This window comes from Rattus norvegicus, chromosome 9, assembly GCF_036323735.1.
Source record: "Rattus norvegicus strain BN/NHsdMcwi chromosome 9, GRCr8, whole genome shotgun sequence".
NCBI classification, from domain to species: domain Eukaryota; kingdom Metazoa; phylum Chordata; class Mammalia; order Rodentia; family Muridae; genus Rattus; species Rattus norvegicus.
Window position 1 is genome coordinate 87,367,886 of NC_086027.1, and position 22,359 is coordinate 87,390,244.

General features: G+C 40.7%; 1 protein-coding gene across 2 annotated transcripts in view; it reads right to left on the minus strand.

Moving 5' to 3' along the window:
• Positions 1–22,359, minus strand: part of Farsb (phenylalanyl-tRNA synthetase subunit beta) — a 59,226-nt gene that overhangs the window by 31,565 nt on the left and 5,302 nt on the right. For both annotated transcript variants that reach the window (NM_001004252.1, XM_006245189.5), the window contains exons 2-14: positions 20,699–20,754; positions 18,428–18,582; positions 16,603–16,672; positions 14,636–14,751; positions 13,157–13,307; positions 11,925–12,033; positions 10,023–10,093; positions 8,715–8,776; positions 7,596–7,647; positions 5,967–6,028; positions 5,509–5,716; positions 4,982–5,062; positions 1,425–1,517 (exon numbers count right to left, since the gene is read on the minus strand). In NM_001004252.1, coding sequence (NP_001004252.1) covers positions 1,425–1,517; positions 4,982–5,062; positions 5,509–5,716; positions 5,967–6,028; positions 7,596–7,647; positions 8,715–8,776; positions 10,023–10,093; positions 11,925–12,033; positions 13,157–13,307; positions 14,636–14,751; positions 16,603–16,672; positions 18,428–18,582; positions 20,699–20,754 — 1,286 coding nt within the window. The remainder of the gene's footprint in view (positions 1–1,424; positions 1,518–4,981; positions 5,063–5,508; positions 5,717–5,966; positions 6,029–7,595; positions 7,648–8,714; positions 8,777–10,022; positions 10,094–11,924; positions 12,034–13,156; positions 13,308–14,635; positions 14,752–16,602; positions 16,673–18,427; positions 18,583–20,698; positions 20,755–22,359) is intronic.

Sequence of the window (22,359 nt, forward strand, 5' to 3'; positions counted from 1 at the left end):
TACATAAGAAAAGAACATGCTTGTATCCAAATTATAAGCTACTTTCCACTTAATGTAACCGTAAGTACAAACCTGTACTCTGCATTAGCAATGGCAGAATGGCTAGGTAAAGCAGGGGTAACACAGAAGCTGCCCACGCTAAAGGATTCTGGAGTATGCTAAGCTGCCTATGTACAGCAGCAGCTAAGGCACTTCTGATCTGCATTCCCTGTTTATGCAAAATGGAGCAGGCAGAACACAAACTTGGAAGAATATAATGGTTACAGAAATCTTGAGAAATACAAAATTTGTGTCACAGCTGATAAATGAAACTGGAGTAGGGGGATAGATTTAGCATAAACAAGCAAAAATCCACTCTTATTCGATGAAAATGTGCTGTGAATAAATATCAGTATAGCTGCCTCTGCTACAGTAGGTAGTTCTATAGATAAAACTCAGAATTTCTAAGTGTATACATTTCCACAGCCTATAGGATTTTCTAAAAACTACCTTTTACACACGTGAGAACCAAGGTCCACAGAAACTATTGCAGATCACAGCTGAGGTTTGCTCCACACTAGGGTCAAGTTTCCTAAACCCAGATCCTTTGGTTCTAAGATTTTTAGAACATGCCGATATGCAAAAAAAAAAAAAAAAAAAAAAAAAGCCAGAGTTCACATACACAGGAAGACGGATGATAGTCAGAGTCAGCTGTTAGCAAAGCTGTTATAACTTGAAATGCATGTCCACAGCTAAGATCCTAGTTATACTCTGAAGCATGTAACACGACTGCTACTGCAGGACTGTTCCATTAAAATCTTAAACTCTATAAGAAACTGCCAATCAATTCAAGAGGGCAATGAAAGACACAGAGAGCAGTCAGCAACTGGCAGGATGGCTTACGGAGAGACATGGAGCTACTACAAATGAATGGGAGAGAGAGAATTTTAAGTAAATATCAATTATGACATGAAAAACACGGGTAAGGGTGGCTGAGCCAGCAAGACCAACACACAGAACAGCTAAGAATAGGCTGAATGTGAGCATTTGCAGGTCCAGCCTGAGCTGTGCAATGAGTTCCAGGGCAGCCTGGCCTAGTGTAAGACACCATCTCAAAGACAAAAATACTAACAATAAATATATACTTTTAAACAAGCTAACTTCACTGTCTGGTTAATAATTAATATTACATTTGCTTATCAAGCACAAGGTTCTGGGTTCAATACTAACACATACACACACACACACACACACACAGAGAGAGAGAGAGAGAGAGAGAGAGAGTGTGGGTGGGGGGGCAGGGGGACCAACTCCAAATTATCTAAGGAAAGTTCATTAAAATGGTCTAAGGCTTCACCCTGAGGTATAATAACTGAAGAAAACTTCCCTAAGTTATTTACCACAAACTGCTTTTACCCCAGTTCTTACCTACTTAAAATCCTTACCTGGAACTCAGCGGTTTTGGGGTTACCTATGTGGACTGCCTTTGTTGCAGAGATGTTCAAGCCAAGCTTATCAGCAATATCTTCTTGGGAACACTGAAAACATGTAAAATAGACTGGTATAGGGTGATGCCTAACTCAGTTTGCTCTATAGAATTCAATAAGTTAATAATAACCTAAGAATTTGATCTAATAAGTTTAACAATAATTCACTTGTAATTCATCAATCAACTCTGAATAGCTCTCTATGAGGAGTTGTAGCCACAACAGGGAGCCACTTAATGTTTTCTGCAGAGATGGGGGTTTAAGCCACACCCCAGTACTTTCTGTACTAGGTCCCCACTTACCTTTCCTGTCTAAGCTCCTAATTCCTCCATTTTCTGAGCATTATACTTTTACCTGCCTTAAGCTAAAATCACCGTGCCAACATCACACAGAGCAAACCCAAGGTTCTACTTAAGTGACGGTTCTTACACCTCTTCCATCAAAGTACCTCTAGTGGGACCAGTAAGACAGTCCCCCTCCTGGTTCCCCAGGACTTTCTGGTTACAAGTGCAATCCCAGGTTATGTCTGCATTGATTTGGGGCAGACCTGTGCAACTACGAGGATTCACATGGCTGAACTCTGCTCAGTGTTCTTTGAACTGCTGCCACTTAACTTCTCCTGCACATAACCCATCTACCTCCTAGGAACAAATAAACTACTCAGTTCTTACCCACTTTCAGGATCTAGGACAGCAGGTACATGTTAGAGCAGAACTCACTACTAGATCCAATGAATCTAAGAAGGATCAAAATTTAGAGATACTGTGTGTCCAATGCCTGACAGAGTGCTAAAACATGTAATAATAAAATGAAATATAATCGAGTAATGAAAGTTTGTGCCATCAGGTTACTGGAGTCCTTTCTAATTTTAGAGAGATTTTGCTCACTGAACTGTTCTAAAAGGCATCCTCAAGTAGTAGGCCTTCACAGCACTAAAGAGTGATGATACCTACTGTCTGCCAGGCACTACACCAGGAGTTGAGAGAAGGTAAACAGCCAGCTCACCTGAGGGCCGGGCTGGCAGGGAACTTACCATCCTACCTCAGGCCCCCAAGTGTTGGTATCATCTATGTGCTAGTATGCACCTCCATACCCAACTTTGCCATGCTTTCTTGAAAAGGTATTAAACTCTATCTGAACAGAGACCCACACAGCTTCTGTGCTGGAGGGGACGCTTACACCACACTGAAAATGCCACTTTCTGCAGAGCAGAGGGGAAGTTTTGCTATAAGATTTAGAAACATTGTGATCAGTTAATTTAAAAATTTACATGATGCTACCTAATCTCAGACACAGCTACTTCTGTCTGTGTGAAAGAAAAAGGCTTCCCAGTGTATCTGAATGACCATGTGCTTCACTATAGTGATGGAAGAGGGGAACCATCAGGAACAGTTTTCACGAAGCATTCCTGAAGTAGCTCAGGCCCAGGAAGGAAGATGTTCTTAAATTTCAGCATTTATGTGTCTACTATAATTTTGGGAATTTAACACATATAAAACCCACAATCATAACTGGGCTGCGGTGGCACAGGCCTTTAACCTGAGCACTTGGGAAGCAGAGGCAGATGGATCTCTGAGTTTGAGGCTAGCCTGGTCTACAGAGTGAGTTCCAGCATAGGTAGGGCTATGTAGGAAAAAAAAAATCTGTCTATAAACAAACAAACAAACAAACAAACCATAATCATTACAAGTGTTGCTCTTAAGCATAATCAATATAAGTGCTACTCTTAAGGTTGAAGTAGTCATTTTGTTCTAAAATTGAGTCAATTTATAGAAGATGATATTACAAGTAAGATGCAGTGCTAATTAAAATCATAATGTTGAAAAGTGAACTGCTTATTAAGAAGTCAAGGAGAACTTTTGAAGACTGATCGCCACCCCTATGTAAACTGGATATGGTAATACGGACCAGCAATGTTAAGAACTATTTATAAGAACACAACTTTATAGATGTTTGGATTTTAGTGATTTATTTTGTGTATATGGGCGTTCTGTCTGCATGAGTGCATGGTGCCTACAGAAGCCAGAAGAGGCCATTGGATGTCCTAAGATTGGAGTTACAGACACTGCAACCCACTGCAATCTGAGTCCTCTGCAAGAGCAGCCAGTGCTCTAAACCTCCAAGCCATCTCTCCTGTCCCTGTTAAAACTCTGAATAGGAAACTTGATGTGAACTCTACCCACTCTAGCTCCTCACTCCTTTCCTCCCAGACAGTGAACATACACGTGTAACTGAACTCTAGTCTACAATTCAGTCACTAGCTCTGCTCCCAACAGGTCTAGACTAGAATCTTGAGCACATATCTGTGGCTGCATGGGGGACGGAGGGACTGAGAGAAGTTACTCTAACTGCTGTGGAGGACAGAAACACTCTGAGAACTGATACCATGTGCACACAGCTATCGGTGCAGAGTAAACCCTCCCTGCATAGCAGCCTCTAGCAAGAGGCAGCTTAGGTATTCTGCAAGATGTGTGGATTCAGTTACAGAACCAAAAAGCAGCAACAGAGGCAGTGAGAAGTACAAGCCAAGGTTATAACTGCAGTTAGTTTGGGGAAGAAAACCAGAGTCACAAGTAGAGAAGGAAACGTGGGTGCTTGCTTTGTATTTATAAAGTTGAAGTCCTTCAGAATGAGGATGTGCTGATGCCTACTGTCACTTATGTAGTTTAAAAAACAAATGCATTTAATGCTAAGTTTTATATTTCAACGTATCTAAAATAGTGACTGCTCACAATGGAAACAAAATGTCTGCAGATGGAGACAAGATGAGTCCAGGGTTAAGCAGTAGCCACCCAAAGCCCTGATGCAGTATGCTTCAAGCTTCTGCCCGGGTGCAGTGCTGCTAACAAGTCCTGACAGGCAACAGTGCAGTGTCTCCAGGTTAAGAACTCCAGGCTGGGGACGAGGGAGACAGGCAGGTGCCCCATCCACAGGTTGTTAAATCAAGCTGCCTGGGATCTCCAAGACTGCAGTCTGGGTACCACAGACACCCTCTGCCAGACAAACCCACAAACTGCACAGACACTTATTTCTTTCAGTGGTCAGCCTGAGGAGGGGGAGGGGAATTCCTTCTGATTCTGTAATAACATTCATTTCCTGCTTTAGGCCTTTTATGTCAGCTTTTCAACTCAAAGCAAATGTTTGTGAACATGTTCAAAGACAAAGAAATAAGTCTAATGTGGAACGGTTCCCAAGACCTTAACCAGGGCGGTACCTGGTGTATACAGCCACAACCAAATGAAGGCCAAATATTCCAACCCAACAAACCTTTTCATGAAACTCACTCTGCACCTTCTACTGTGGCCATCTCACTGGGACTTTGTTTCTATGACTACAAAAAGAAACACTCTCAATTTTTCTTTACTGGAAACTGTATGATATCAAGTAACAAAATTTCTCTTTCAAAATCTGCTATTTCAGCAGTCTAGACTTTATAGATTCAAGTAAGGAATCATACAATATACAATTTAGGAATTCCAAGGAAACAGCCAGACAGAAGTGAGCTGAAGACGTACCAGAGCAAAAGTCAGTGCTTCGGTGAAGCCAGCGGCAGCCATGTCAAGTCTGAGGAGCTCTGTGAGTTTGTTGAGAGGAAACTGAGGGAAGAGCAAAACACCATGACCTCCATCTCCCACTTTTTGTTTTCTTAAATAGATTTACCCAGAACATACCATTACAAGGAAACAAACTCTCCTCTGGCTAGCACACCGCTAACATCACCACTACACTATCCAACAGCCTTCCACCCCACCTCTCCCACATGGCATCTGCCTTGCAGCCCAAGAAGAGAAATGGATCTTAGAGTCAACTAGAGCTCCACACTGCAAACCCCTCCTTCTTCACAGAGCTAGTCACCACAGGCTCTCAACTCACTCTAATCATCTGGGCATCTGTTCTGTATCCTTCCACATAACAAATGCGCTCATAGCAAAGCACATCCAAATGCTGTTTAATTCCCAGGTCCTGTTTGTCTCAGAGCCTTCCTGGCATTCAATAATCAGTTGCTAACAATAGGGGTGTTTATTCAAGGGTGCAATCTTACTTGATTAGCTATGGTGTATGTTTTCGGGAGAGTCATCTGAATGTTGTTATAACCATAAGCAATAGCTGCGTCCTCCACAATGTCACACGCATGGATGACATCGGCTCTGGTCGGAGGGATTTCAACCTCAATCTGATTGCCATCACCTATGACTTCTGACTTCAGACACATCCTGGTCAGGAGTTTGGCAAGATTTGCAGGAGTCTCTCTAAAAAACAACACCCAGGCCATAAGCTTCACGAAAGTATGTGACACGTGCTTATATTCTGTTTTAGGATAAGTTTCTGCCTGAAATCATACAACATAGCCTTTCTTTCTGAGTGCTGCTAGGTATCAAATATCCTAGCACACTACCAAGCGCTCTTTCAAAAAACACCAAAAACCGAAAACCAAAACCCACTGTATACGTTATGCTTCAATTCTCTTCCCTCCCACCATAAATAAGTTTCAAAGCTTACTTGATTCCAACTTTCTTATTAATCAGATCAGCTCTCACCATCTCCTTTCTGTAGGGCAGCTCCTGAGAGAGAAGGTTTGACATCAATTATCCCCATCACATGCAGCTTCCTAGTCTTGCCCCTTCAGCCAGTTGTTGCAACTTTATTACCCCGCTGAGAGACTGGTCTTCGAGCCACACACTGAAATGAACCCGAGGTCTTTAAACATGATACTCAATTTGTTACATCTGACTCATGTAGGAATAGTCTATGTCCTAAACTATCTCTTAATGTTTGGGTCAGCCAGATGACTCAGTGGCATACATAAAGAGGCTTGCTGCAAGTCTGATGACCTGAGTTCAATCCACAGGACCCACATGATAGGAGAGAAGTGTCTCCTGCAAACTGTCCAGTGACTTCCACTTGGTGCTATAATTCATACACTCTAAATACACACAATCTATTTATTATTTTTTGTTTATTTTTAAATCTGAAGCTGAGGACTGAACCTAGGAGCTTATGTTTGCTAGGCAAGTCCTCTACCACTGAGCTGAATTAAATACCCAAACATTTTTATCTTAACAGGCTTTACCATATTTTAAAACTATTTTCTTGTCTGGAAGTAGAGAAAGGCACTTCCCCCCAAGTCTAATGACTTAAGTTCCATTTCTGATGCCCACATAGGAGAAGGAGACAATCAACTTCTATAAACTATGAAAAACATAGTCACAAACAAATTCATGTAATTTAGGTCTGGGGTTAAGATTACTGGACCCAGGCTCTGTCCCCAGCACCCACATGGCAGCTTGCAACCATCTGGAACTCTAGTTCCAGGAATCATGTGCCCTTCTCTGATCTCCTTCAACACCAGACCCAAAGACATACATACAGGCAAAAAACTCAGATACATAAAATTTTTAAAAATTAGTTTAAAAAAACTAATTTTTTTATGTTCTGATAAAATGACAACAGGAGGAAAAAAGAAAAGCAAAGGAACACAAGTAGATCAGATCACAGCTACATGATTTGACACTGTCATTTACTCTTTAGCGTCAATGTGGCGGCATACTTTAGTTCTTGGGGAGAGAGGCAGGGGAATCATGAACTCAAAAACAGCTTCAGCTACTCAGTGAATCCCAGCCCAGCCTCAATTATGAAACAAGAACCTGCTGTCTGAAAAGCAACCAAAAATAAAGAATACTGCTAGTTTGGGTGTCTCCTACCAAGACCCGTATTTAACATTAACCGTGCTTGCTTCTCAGCCAGTCTGTCAGAAGCGACAGGCTTCAGCAAGTGTGAACTCAGATGTGAGCGTCCTAACTAGAGCTGCAGAGCTGAGTAATCACAGAAGGGATGAGACCATACACCGCTCAGTTAACTAGTCAGTAGCAGGACAGGTCACAAACGATGATGAGACAGGCACAGTCAGGCTCCTGCGCTTAAATCCCCAACACTCATTAACAGACAACCTACTAAACACTCCAGGCCTCAGATCTCCCCACGGAAAGGCGGCAAACCAGCCACTCAAAAGGTTACTGAAGACTGAATCTGTGAGACAGTGCAGTGCGTGTTGCAAGAGACAGACGAATTAATCAGCAGAGAGAAGCAAACACTCCACGCCCACAAGCACTCTCAGTTTTAGGAACTTACTGGAAGGGTACTCGATTTTCCACTAGGAGAAACTACTTCAGCTGCTTCTACTCTAAAAAAAAAAAAAAAAAGAAAAAAGAAAAGAAAAAAGTCAGAAATAAAATGTTTATGAAGATAAATGAGCGATAAATTCTCAAAATGCATATGATTAATAACCATTCTGTTTTATAACTACAGCCTCAACTCGTTCAATCTCTTACATCCTAGCATCACTGTTTTGACCAATCTTCCTATATACACTAGATACAATATTATTCTACCATGCCAGGTCCCAAAGCTCCCTCCTGTGTCCCTTTAGGCAGTGGCTACTTAGAAAGCTTACTTCCGGGGTTGGGGATTTAGCTCAGTGGTAGAGCGCTTGCCTAGCAAGCGCAAGGCCCTGAGTTCAGTCCCCAGCTCTGAAAAAAAGAAAAATGAAAAGAAAAAAAAAAAAAAAGAAAGCTTACTTCCAGTGTGTAAAGCGTGCATCCTACATGGACTCAACAATACTGATGTACACCCTAAACTTTTTCAGGATATTCTGTTCAAACACATAAGTTAACATTTAAGTCCCTGAAATACAAATTATAAAAAACAGGAAAACTGGTACAGTTTATATAACTTCAGTCATTCTTATTATTCTGTATTTATGAATTATAACCAACCGAGAGTGTAGAACAAAGTGATGCTAATACACAGACACGTCTACACCTCTGTTTAGCTATTTCTCCATCTATATCCTCAAGCCTAGTCCTTAAATACTACTTAAACTTCACTGCCTCCCTGAGGCCTTGCCAGACTGGCCTTACACACAGCAGAATGCTGCCCAAAGATTGAACACTTTCCATTCTGCATCCTGTTTAGAGCTATGTTGTCTCCCCAAATGTGTCCTAGCTACAGGAACCCCATTTGCCCCCGTGTTCTGACAGACCTTAGCTGTATTCCCTGAAGCTTCTGTCCAAGCTACACACAAGAGCAAAGCAAATGCCAAGAGGACTTTTCACAGCTTATTTATCATGTATGAAGGTTCCTGCATGTTTTACCTGTACAGTACATACAGTGCTAAAATTAGTACAGCAGGGGAGGCCTGAGACCCTTGGCTTCCAAGCATAGGCAAGTGATGGTGCTGAGTGAACTTACGTAAACTGATTTTCACAGTATTCACTGAACATGGTGACAATAATGTCAAGCACGATTTTTGCCTGAAAAAAAACAAAAACAAAAAAATATTATGGTAATTCATAAGTATATTCTCATTCAGTTCTGACATAATGAATATTTACTATAACTTAGTCTTCAAACATCTAATAATGAACCCTTACATACACATTCTAAGAAAGGAAATAGAATAAAAACGTAGGAGCAAGCCCATTCTTATCTTCAGGTGTTCTCGATTTATGCAGCTCTCTGAGAGTTACAACCCATGACTGAGACAAATCGTTTAGTTCCCCACTGCAACTCTGGATTATGAGGTTTCGAGAGAGACAAATGGCTAGTTACTGGAGAAAACGTTATCAATTTCTTAGGTCTCTGGAGCCAGACTGTTGGAATCCGGCTCAACCACTCACTAACCATAGGAGTCTGGATGATCCAGTTTACTCCCTCTCCATCCATCCTCACTGGTTAAGTGGACACACTAAAACTTTCAGCCTCTGGTAGCTACAAGAACGAATGCACAAACATAAAACACATGGAGCATCCCTAGTAAGTAGTAAGGGCCAGATAAGTTCTTAAGGCAAAACCAATCCTTACGGGGGCCTGAAGAGATAGCTCAGTGGTTTAGAGCATTTGTTACTCTTCCAGAGCACCCAAATTCAGTTCCCAGCACCCACATGACAACTTAAATAGTTATTTAAGACAAGTTCAGTTCCAGAAAATCTGGAGCCATTTTCCGGCCTCTACAGCTACTAGATATGTATGCATATACCTATACATATAAACACACAGGTAAAACACTCAAAGACATAAAATAAACAGGGATATAGTAAAATCTACATCACTTTGACAATATTTCAAAAGGCAAATTATCACAGATAAGAGACATGAACCACATGACTAGAACAGTCTCCAACGTGGCAGGTGTAGGTGGAAGCCTCTGCAGTCCTATTTCCACATCCAACCTCATGTTGTTATAGGCTCTCTCCTCACTTGCCTACCTGCCCACTCTCTCAGCTTTACTTACCATGTGTAAACACATCATATATCATAGAACAAAAAGCTTTCCTAGCACTCAATCCAACATCTGTAGTAACTGAAAGTGGGCGGCCTCTGCTCCAGTTGTTGGGGGACCTACATGAAGATCAAGCTGCACATCTGCTACATATGAGCGGAAGTGGGGCTGGGGGTTCAGTCCCTGGGGTTCCCACCTATTATAATGTTAATCAGTCTTGGCCTACAAGCAAACTATATTTTGTCTGACATAAAAGAGTGAGCAAAGATTTTATTTACCTTAGTTAAGTCAGTCCCTGTGCATTCAATAAATATATTCCTAGTATTTACTGTTATTTTTGAATGATTCCCTGTAAACGACAAGAAAAATTTCAGAGCTAAGACATGATACAAACCACAGTTTTTTTTAAAAAAAATCACATTTTAAACTTAGAAAACAATCTAAATACCTTAGAAGTAAGGAGATATACAATTTTTTCCTTTGATTTTTTTATAGATAGGGTATTATTAGACCTCGTCCATCTAGAATTCAGTACAGAGCTCAGGACACAGTGATCCTCCTGCCTCAGCCTCCCAAGAGCTGGGATTATAGACATAAGCCAACTACGCCTAGCTATAGCGTAAGTAACATTTTCTTTTTCCAGTTATTTAGTGTGTATATGGGAAGGTCAGAGAACAACCTGTAGGAATCAATTCCCTCTTTCCATTACACAGGTTCCAGGGACCAAGCACAGCTCAGCAGGTATGGAGTCAAGTGCCTTTATCCTCCCTTCCCTGGGCCATCCCACCAGACCTGAGATCTGAGACTTTTATGCTCCCATTGCAAGTTGGAAAATACACATAGTCCTCACTATGGAAAATACACACAGTCCTCACTATGGAAAATACACACAGTGCTCACTATGGAAAATACACACAGTCCTCACTATCTTTGGACATGCCAACAGTGCCAGTACTAGAGAAGGAGAAGCAGGTGGTGCTATCTGAGCTCAGGGCAAGTCTAGTCTAGTCTGGACAAGTTTTAGGACATCCAGAGCTTCATGGAGAAACCCTGTCTTGAAATATAAAACAAGCAACAACAAAAAGATAACTAAGGTTTAGAAAGGTTAAACTACCCGGTCACCACAAACTGTGAAGCAATAGGTTAAGGTCAGTTTGCATCTCGTTAACTTAGAGGTCAGCATTCTTTACCATTCAAACTGCAGGCATCTGCAGTCTCAGGAGTTCTTTCTCATCTTGTGTCAGCTAAACCTCTTTCTGATCACCCCAAGGACACATCTAAGGCTTAGACATCATTAAACTGAGAAAATACATTTAAACTGCTTCAAAAACGCTTTCCCCATAAAGGAATTAAAGAATTAAGAGTACAAAATGTAAATAAATAACAGTTTAGTTTATAAAACTACAAATTAGAGCTGTAGTTCCACAAAGAGAGTTGCTGTTAATACCAAAACATCTAAATAAAAACAAAGAAAAAGAAAACCTCTCAATCCCCGTCCCCAAGGACCAGTGCACTTGGCACTTGAGCTGGTAGCCTGATCCACAGAACCCACATGTTGGAGAGAACCAACTCTCAGAAGCTGTCCTCAGACTTCCATGCTCCCACACAAGCCCATGTATGTACACTTATAAGGCACTAAAATATCTAAAACACCAATATCCTGACAGAAGAGACAGAAACCAGAGTGGTGTCAGAATATACTTACATATGCATAAATATTTGTACAATTGTGAATTAAAAGCTCGGCTTATATAATAATACAGATTATTACATAAAAACAGCAGGTTTTGAGAAATATGTAAAAAAGAAAAACACTTAAAATAAAATCTATGGGGCTTGAGAGACGGCTCCGTGGCTTGAGTACTTGTTGCTCTTGCAAAGGATCTGGGCTCAGTTCCGAACACCACATGGGGATTCATACCCATCTGTAACTCCCGTTCCAGAGGAGTTCAATGCTCTATTCTTGCCTCCAAAGGAACCAGACACACGTGGCACAAAGACACACATGCAGCCAAAACATACATACACATAAAAAATAAATTAAAAAAAATTTAAATAATAAAATCTACAAAAGACCTGAGATTCAGGTCTAAAGTCACGACTAACTCACACTATTGAAAGTTATACAAAAACACTAAGAAGAAACTGCAAAGATCTATACTCTTCATAAAGTAGCTTACCATTTATAATCGGAGGCATCGAGAGGACCACTCCATTGCTGTCATAGATAACTGGATACAGGGGCTTACTTTCAATGATATGTAAATAGTGTTTAAGGTGATTGTCAGTCTAAAAAAAATTAAACCAAACAAAATTAGTCATTTATGTCTACTATAACCAGCTGGAATTAATCTGCTATTTAAAAGAAAAACATCATAAAAACACCAAAAGTATTTTAAATGATGGGAAGCTGTAAATTTGCAAATTTTTCAGCAAAAATGAGCATCTTAATGTCTGCATTCAGTCTCTCCTGCCAGGGTGAGGTGAGAAGCTGGTCACTTTCCCAAAGTGATAATAGATTTTCACTGGCAGTGCCACGTCATTGCAAATAATACTCAGCCATCACAAAACTAAGAAAGATGACTTAAGTCACCGGTAAGTCAGGACCAATGATACTATTTCTACTTTTTATTTCCAATGTTAAGTGATGGCTGAACCCCTTCTCATTGTTGAGGGTCTAAGATGCTAATAACAGGGGTAAATATTTTACAATGGTATTCCTCATATTCACAAAATAGTTAAATATTTTTTTTAATTTTTTGATGGTTTCTTTAATTTTTTTATGTGTTTAGTGTTTTGCTTGCATGAATGTCTGTGTGAGGCTGTCAGATCCCCTTAAAACTGGAGTCATAGACAGTTGTAAGCTGCCATGTGAGTCCTATGAACCAGGGTCCTCTGGAAGAACAGTCTGTGCTCTTAACCAGTGGACCATCTCTCTACCCCTTAAGTTTCTAATTATACATGCATGAATGTTAATTCAACACAACTATGAAAATTAAAAAGTATACCTTACTAATTAGCTCTCAATTCTTGTATTATATTTATAGCATCTCAGAGGTTTATTCCTTTAGTCTCAACATTCAGGAAGTAGAAGTGGGTGGATCTCCTTGAGTTCAAGGCTTACACCCAAATGCATCCCATGATTAGTTCAAAGCTATGCACTACTGATGATGATTATGATTGTGATGATAAAACCATTACTGACTCCCTCAAAGCCACCACTGGAAACTATGTATGTCAAGTGTAAATTGAGAAGGGAACACATAAATGCCTATTTTGTTTTTTTGGGGCTTAATCCTCAGAATCCATTGTGAAAGGAAAACCAACTTCCAATAGTCCTCTGATCTCTACATTGAAGTCAAGCCCCCTCCCCAACACACACACAAATAAATAAGCCAGAAGACTTATTTACCTTGTATATGTTCATTAATTCACAGGCTGTATACTCCTTGGTCTTATTCAGAGGCTTGAATTTGATATCTGAAGGGCGTTTTGCAGTGTAAGTAAATGGGCCTGATAAAGTGTCCAAGTCGTGAGTGCCAATAGCAACCAATGCTCTTTTCCTAAAGTAAAGAAGGGAAAAGAGGAGGAGAGAGGAAATGAGAGTGAGAGACCTTAACATTCTGAAAATAACAGGGATCATGTTTTTAATTTTTATTTTAAACATTTCCTTAAAACAGCCTATAGCTGCTACATAACATCTGTATTGCAATGTAACAAATTCACACAATCATTAAAATAGTGAGAACAATAGTTAAATTACTGCAATGGTAGAAGCAAATACTTTCGCTAAGTATTGTGTCCTTATGACTCCTTAAAATGAGTTCGACATGGAGGTGTATACATATGACATATTTACATATGACCATGCACATATATAAGTCAGATAAAATGTATAGTGCAAGGCAAAGCTGGGGACTCAGCTAATTGGTAGAGAGAATGCTTGCCTCACACACACAAGGCCTGAGATGGAGTCCCAGTACTCAAACAAGGTTGAGGGCTTAACGGTACATTATTTAGTATGCACAAGAACCCTCATTTGACTCTTAGCTGAACATAAACAAATCATACTTAATAAACATAATTTTAAAATGATTTGAACAAAAAGATAATAATCAAGAAAACTTCTAGGAATAAAAGTCCTCTAAATATTATGTTTTGTGTGTTTACCGTATGTCAGACATAGACACCCGTGTGCAGGTGTTTGAGGAGCCTTGAGGCTGTAGTGACTGCGAGCTGAAGTTCCAGCACCATGACTGCAAGCTGCACCACGTGGGTGCTGGGAACCACAATCAAGAACAGCAAATACTCTTTTCACTGCACCATCTCTCCAACCCCACACACACCAGTTTTAAACAGTAACTAACACCCCTCCAGTACAGCAAAGTGAAATTCTCTCATGATATAGAAACATTTTGAAATATAATCTGCAGAAGGTAGTGTGGTAGTTTCAAGGAAAATGGCCCCCATGGGCTCATATGCTTGAATGCTTGGTCCCCAAGTAGTAGAACTATCTGGGAAGGATTAAGAGGTACGGCCTTATAGGAGGAGGTATATCCCTGGGAAAACCTCAAGCCATGCTCAGTGCCTCTCTCTACTTACTGCCTGCATATCAGGACGTAAAACTCTCAGCACTGTGCCTGCCTGCCTGTCTGCCTGCCACCATGCTCCCACCATGATCACAGACTAACCCTGTAGGCCTGAAAGCAAGGCCACCCCACCCCCAACAAAGCACTTCCTTTTGCAAGCTGTCTTGGACATGGTATCTCTTTTCAGCAACAGGACAGTAACTAAGACAGGTAGGTACGTGAGACAGGGAGATGTGAGACGGAAGGGATGGGAGGGAAGCAGGAGGGGAAGACAAAGACGACTGTAATGAAGCCTGACGAACCTGCAAATATTCTGGTGTAGTTTCTCTTGAAGTTCAATAAAGCTGTCATATCGGTCTTTAGTGAACTTGATATTCCGGAGAACTGCTGCTACAGCAAAAGGGCGTACTTTAGCTGTCTGCAAGTCGTAACACCATTGAGACGGTTAGTTTTATGGCTTCCCTTTGTCAAAACATTTTACCACAGAAAACTGGTTGCACTCCTGACAGGGCCACAAATTTTGATTCAAACGGACATATATTCATATAATCAACAAGGTGCTAAGCAGTAAGCTTATATTTCAGATAGATTTCTGAAAATATGTTAAATAATTAAGAAAAAATTAAACTTCAAATAATTTGCTCACAGGACTTAACTTTTTACCAAAATAATTCCTCTACATTTTATCTTGATAAATTTTATTAATGTACCAGTTTAGACAACTAAATCTCTAATGTATCTTATTTATTTAATCAAAATTTTTGGTAGCAGACAATGAGCACGGTGCCTCCCTCAAACTAAGGTAGCACTCTATTACTGAGCTCTATGACAGTTCTCAAGGGTTTTACTCCTTTAGGATCTGTTTTTCATGTACTCCAGCCTAGTCTCAAACTCACTGTGTGGATGATGCTGGCCTTGGAGAACTGGTCTTCCTGCCTCCACCTCCCACATTCTGTGAGGGGGTCCTTACAGGGGTCAGACAGGGAAGCAAACTCAGTAAAGAGGTCAGAAGGAAAGCCAGTGCTGACTGACTTGTCAGTCTGGATCAGACTTTGAGGAGTCTATGGCCAGGTAATTCATTGTAAGCGTATTTGAAACGCAGTACAATTTGGGGAAAGGTTTCCAGGCCATCAGTCCAATTCCAGGTACACAATAAAGCTTGAAGTGTGCAGCATAGAAACTTTTACAAAGTACATGTGGCCATGAGGCTGGGTTCTCTAGCTAAAAGGCCTAGAATCTAGTGTGGTCTCTGTCGGACAGTACAGGGGTCAGCAGACCATAAAATGCATGTGACATCTCCCCTAAGGATGAGTAATGGTCTAGGGAGAGAGGGTCTGGGATAATCTTTCTGGAAAACTGGGGTAAGATCTGCCTCAGCAAAAATGGGTGAGGTCTTTCTCCACAGACCAGTAAAAAGGTCACCAGGTTGTCACAAAATCCAATCTCAGCTTTCTGGGCAGAGTGCAGGTATTTAATTTTTATCCCTCCATTGAGGAAATAGCCCTGTGTGATTAACACACCTGGATTTCTTAGTGCTTCTCTGTGAGTACAAGAACCTCTGTGCCTCCAACAGTTCTGGAATTATGCTTTTTAGAAGTAATTGATACTTTTCAAAATTACCTACTGAAAGGAGGTACTTCGCTTTCTTTAGTTTCTCAGTAATAAATTGACAATCTTTTTTTTTAAATTTTATTTATTTTATGTGTATGAGCACACTGTAGCTGTCTTCAGACACACCAAAAGAAGACATGGGATCCCACTACAGATGGTTGTGAGCCACCATGTGGTTGCTGGGATTTGAACTCAAGACCTCTGGAAGAGCAGTCAGTGCTCTTAACCTCTGAGCCATCTCTCCAGCCCGTGACAATCTTTTAAAAACTATTTTATATGTACAGGTGCTTTGCCTTGCATATATGCCTATCCATCACATATATGTGTGGTGCACACAGAGGCCATAAGAGAGCATCAGACCCCCTACAAATGGAATTACAGACAGCTATGAGCTGCCATGTCCGGACTGGGAATGGACCCTACCTAGGTCCTCTAAAAGAACAGCCAGTGCTCTTAACTGCTAAGTCATTTCTCCAGACCCATAGATTGATAATTTTAAGGGTGAGAAACTGAAAATGCATACATCTTTAACATATGACCACAGGAAATTACATTTGACAGAAGGGTTTGCTTTATTACTTTCTCCTTCCCACCTTATTAATACATGCATAAAAAGGGGGGGCAGGGTTAAGGGAAAAGTAAGAACCAATTTTATTACCTCTTCTGTGATAATCAGTTTTTGGATTTCTCCCTTAGGCATTACTCGTTTATATACTGGAGCTTTTATCCTAAAATAATATTGAAGCAAAGTTACACAAAATAGTAAGACTATTTTGATAATTACATCTTGTGTTTATAAGTATAAAGTGCATATATATAAAATCAAGAGAATTAAGAAAATAGGTTAACGTACAGTAAGTCGGCTTCCCTTGAATGTTAGAAATAAAAACAAAACACTGCAAGCTCCCTAATATGTAAAATTATCTAAAAACACACAGAACAGCCCATAGTAATGGGCCTCACTAGAGTCTCAGCAAGACCACAAAGCCATTAACAGAGCAACTGTCCAAGGCACTGGGCTTGACAGTGGTTAAATTTCATTACAACACAAGATTCTAAGAATAAATAAAGCTTACTGAAATTGAAAATGGAGCTTCTCTGATGCTGTCCCAGTTACTACAGCAGAGAAGGTACAGAAAGAGCTTCTCTGGTGCTATCTGAGTTACTACAGCAGAGAAGGTACAGAAAGAGCTTCTCTGGTGCTATCTGAGTTACTACAGCAGAGAAGGTACAGAAAGAGCTTCTCTGGTGCTATCTGAGTTACTACAGCAGAGAAGGTATTAGGAGAGCTTGGTAGCGGGTGCAGTTTAAAGGCATCTGTGGGCAGCTCTCATCACCTGAAGCAGGAACTGATGTTTTAGTCAGTACTTTCTCCCACAGCCCACCACTGTCCATCTCTGCACCGTCTCTCTGATGGCACTGATGGAGCTCAGATGTATCTATCCTGAGGCTGAGCTCTCTTGCAATGCAGATGCTATTGGCTTATGGGCCATACTTGTAACTGCGAAGCTTGAAATCTAGACACAAACATTCCCAAGGTGCTTATTGAAAAGACATATCCTAGAAAGGAATGGCTGCACACGCCTATAATCCCAGCACCTGGAAGCCAGGGACAAGAGGACTACACTAACTTCCAGGCCAACCAGGGATACATAAAACAGCCTCCATTTTTCCAAACACAAACACCTATATCCATTAATTAAAAAAAAATAAATAAAAGTACAGCTCCTGACTGGTGGTCTTAAAATCCAGTCATTTAATTTTCATCAAGGATGAAAGCAATTGAACAACCCCCAAACTCAAACCAGCCATCATTTCAAATATCTGCATTCACCCAAAGATGTCATAATTTCAGAATCTAGCCCAGCAACCAAAAGCATATATATACTCTTTTGCAACTGACCAGATGATGTGTACGTAAATAAAAACAAACATAATGAATGCTGATAACTATATTTTTGTCTTCATATTATATTCATTGCCTTCTACATGCATGCTGAGCTTGAAGGGCCTTAAAAATCTTCATTACCCATCAAGAAACTAAAACTGGAAAACGTGATTAGCATGCCAGAAACCATATACCTACCATAAGTATTCAAAATGTCCACAAGGGTATTCTCCTCTGTCACCTGATGACTATTAACGCAAAGTCAATAAAGTCCATTGTCACCTCTATCTTTCCCTTGATGCTTTAACAAGTCTACTAAGCTCTGCACCGCAAGGGGTTACTGAGGGAAAGCACAGAACCCTGAGGAAGGATATTTACAGTAACTCTAAGAGCATGTATTATTCCCAGTGTTGGAATGTTCCGCAGACTTCGATGTGGCTGCAGTTCACACAACTCTTATCTCCCAATCAGCACTCTGAGAACCTGAGGCTGTGTCACCCACTGCGGTTGCTCCTGTACATTTGTATCCTTTGCTGACAGCATCAGAGGGAAAGGTGGTGAGACGAGTGAGTCAGCAGTGTGAGCAATTCCTTACCTTTCTTTGAAGACTTGGAGTCCCCGAGCCAATCCTTCCAGACACAGGAGATCGTATCTGTTGGCAGGGACATCAATCTTGTAGAGCACGACATCTGAGGCCCCCTGTGCTTTCACATTACCTTGTTCCTTGCTTATGATTTGCTTCTCAGAAGTCTACAACAAGCCAGAGAGCTTAATAAACTACAAACTATATTTCTTTTCTGCAATAACAACACAAGAATGTTACAGGTGTTACATATCATAGCAAACAGAAAACTGCTGACTTTCATCACAGAATGCTCTAACTCATCTAATGCACTGTCAGCAAACAGTAGCCAACCAGGCAAATAACGCAGCCCACCTGTTTTTTCAAACGGTGCTTTACTGGATCACAGATAAAACACAACTACATGTCATTTTCTACTGTCATACAGTGAGACCACTGAGCTATGGCAGAGGCAGTACTTACTATCTGCCACCTTACATGAAAAGTTTTGCCACCAAGTGAAAAACATCATCAAGAACAGAGAAGGAAAGTGTCAGAAGAGAACAGATGAGTCACGGCATGAACAAAACAGCACAGAGATACAGTAACCCTGGCAAGTAGTCCCACAGGACATGAGGACAAGCAGGACAATACTGAGGCAAACTGAACACCCTGAGAGGACAGCTGGGATGAAATGAGGAACACAGAGGTGGTGGGGAGCCACCACAGCAGCCCTACTGCACCAGCAGAGCTCAGAAATCTCAGGTAAGCCTGAGGTAATACATCACAGCAGAGAACAACACATTCTGAAAAAAGGTAATTATGGCCAAATGTTAAAATTCTACTCCTATTTTTTATATTTGTGATTTAAAACAGCAGGGCACTATGAATAGATTTAAGAAATGTTCAGTCATCACAACTCAGTTACTATATTCCACACCTGACCTTAGCCAAAGGCTGAACAGTAATGAAAGTTAAATTTCAAATGTTACTGTTACCCTGTCTGTAGGAATGCTACTCAAGGGCAACCCATCAATGACAGGCTGAAGAAACAGCGGAGAGCTTTGTACCAGCCTGCCATGCTTTCTACCCTCCACGACCCCTTCCTGTCAGCAGGATGGGCAGAGGGGACAGAGGAAGGCAAAGTACACACACATGGGCATGAAAATGGCATGCTGAGACCCACTTCTTCATTTGCTACTGAAAAATGGAGGCAAGAGAAGTAGGGAGAAGAGAGAAGAGAGAAGCAAGCCATGGGCCCACAGTGTTAGAGCTGGTCAAGGCTGTTCCAGGCCCTTAAAACACATCTAACCTGGTCTTTAAACTTAAAATCAGCGAAGATGATAAAAATTAGGAAGGGAAGGAAACAGAGAGAGGAGGGGGAAAACCAGGACAGAGAGAGGCCAAAGAAAAAAATAATTAAAACCGAAATAATGTTTGAATGAAGCAGTGTTAAGAGTAATATTTTTCAGTGAAGAAAGCTGGCAAATATCAGAAGAGTTCTAAATACAGAAGTGGAAAGAACAGGGCAAGCAGAGAAAGGCCGGCACATGAATAGGAAATAACCTGACACTTATGTGGCGGTCAGTGTCATCTTCAGACTCAGTTCATGACACCCACATGTGACGGCTGAGCTTACAGTGCTACCTGACATACGTCTGATAGAAATCACAGACCACATAAACTTCAGAGCCAGAAGGCATGTGCGACCATATAAAGCAAATCATTTGTTTCTCCAAAATGAGGCCTGGCAAGACAAATTCGGAGATCAAGAACGCAAGTAACTCTCCCTAGGACATAATACAGAAATCCCTGAGTTAATTACCAGAGTCTCACTATAAGTTAGCAAAGATGAAACACAGCAAACTCTTAGGAAAAAAGAGAGAGAGTTCATGCATACACACCAATTGGTTATCCAACACCAAATGTTAGTCCTGAAAACATACATACAAGTAACATACAGAGCAAATGGGTTATATTTTGTATTTCGAAATATGTGTGCATGTCTGTATATACGTATGTAACAGCAATTAAGGAAAAGAGAAGCCTTCTATGAAAGACAGGAAGGATGGGTACATGGAAGGGTTTGGAAGGAGAAAAGGGAAGAGGGAAATGATATAATTAAATTATAAACTCAAAAATAAAAACTGTTTTAAGTAAAGTATTTTTAAGGAGTAAAATGTACAACACAAATTCATCGAACAAGAATACTTCAGGGCTTATCCAACAGTAATAAGAAAACATTTTTAAATATGAGCTCATAGATAGAATAGCTTTAAAAAGAAAAAAAAGTCTAATACATACAATTTCATCAAGTTCCAGACCAAATTCAAAACACAGTTCATCAAATTCTTCATCAGCTAGAAGAAAAAAAAAAGAATGCTAATTTTAATGTATTTAGCACAAATGGAAACTGCATGTGAATCTATGCATCTCATCTACTGTTTAGTTTCTAACCCTGAGCATTCTAGCATGCATCTGATAGCATTATAAAAGCAAAAAGGGCTGCCGGTGGTTATTTGGTTGTTTTAAACTAAGACGCGTGGCCTCAGCCTGAAATACGGTGGATCCACAGACTGACAAAGCTTGCGTATCTGCTTTGCTTTGTTCCCTGACGCAGCATCTCCAGGGTTTTCACATAACAGCCACTGAACACAAACCATCAAAGCCACCACACATGAGTGAAAAGCTCGACAGGTGTCCCAAGTTCCAAGGAAAAGGGTGGGACTTAGTATGTCAGAGGCTCGATGCCAAACATGTAGTAAAACCGTTAAAGGGCCGATCACTCTGTACTACTGTCAAGAGTCACTCTGTACACTTCAGTTACCCGTGCTGAGACATCTGCACGGACTCAGCAGAGAAAGACTCGGTCAGTAGAGAGCAAATGAGGAAGCAAGCTCAGACGAGCAGGTCCTATACAAAGGAATGCGATAAGGCTTGGTATCTAAATAAAGTTCTCTCAGGTATTTTTGGGAACCATGCTAATCAGGCCTTGACATCTACCTCCCTCATTTTGGCAGATCAGCATCTTATGTAAACTTCACCAACATCCTCATCTGGAAACAACCTTTTGCCACCATTTTTAGTATGGAACCTTAAAAAGATGTAAATGGGCCTAGCCTAATACCATGAAACATAGTGGGTCTACAAAACTCATAGTTCTTCCTTATTTCACTTTGCTTTGTTACCTAAGACAGCATTTTTCAAGGTCTTCATTTATCAAACACTGAAGGTACACCACAATTAGAATTATATTCTAGTGAAGAACCAGATGTCTTAGGTTTTCTGATCCAGGGCAAGGGGCTGGCCTTAGTGGGAGAATGCATGTTTAGTATGTCACAGGCCCTAGGTTCAATTCCCAGTATCAAAATAAAACTACAAAAGACTTGTCTGGCCTAGATATCAACTTCAATTCAATTCAACAAGTATTTACTGCTATTATGTGCCAAGCAACATTACTAGATACCAGGGCTATGAAGATAAATAAATTATCATTCCTGCCTGAACTTTCCTTCTCAAGCAAAGAAACCATCAGTGTAAGTAAATAAATTCAGTACAAGGTTCAGGGGTGGCACAAGGCTCTGCTTAAGTTCACTTATAGCTGCATAAACGATGTCTTCATTAGTCAAAGATTAGAGGCAGTGAATCAAGTGCTCGGCAAAGCTGGAACCTCCTAAGTAGCTCAGTATGGATGAAGAATAATGTTTCTGTTAGGAAGAAATGGGATACAAGAAGTAGAGAAAGGGTGGCTCATGACTTGCCATGGGATCTGCCCTCTGTCCTATCTGCAAGCAGTGGGGGCTGAACTCAGGAGCTTTTCAGCTAGGCAAACCCTGATTAGATGTGCTTCCCCCAACCCCCTTAGCTCTATGTTGTTTTGCTTTGTTTTGTTATTTTTCTGAAACAAGGCCTCATAGGTAGACCTGCAAGACATGTATACCAAGGCTGGCATAAACTCCAGATCC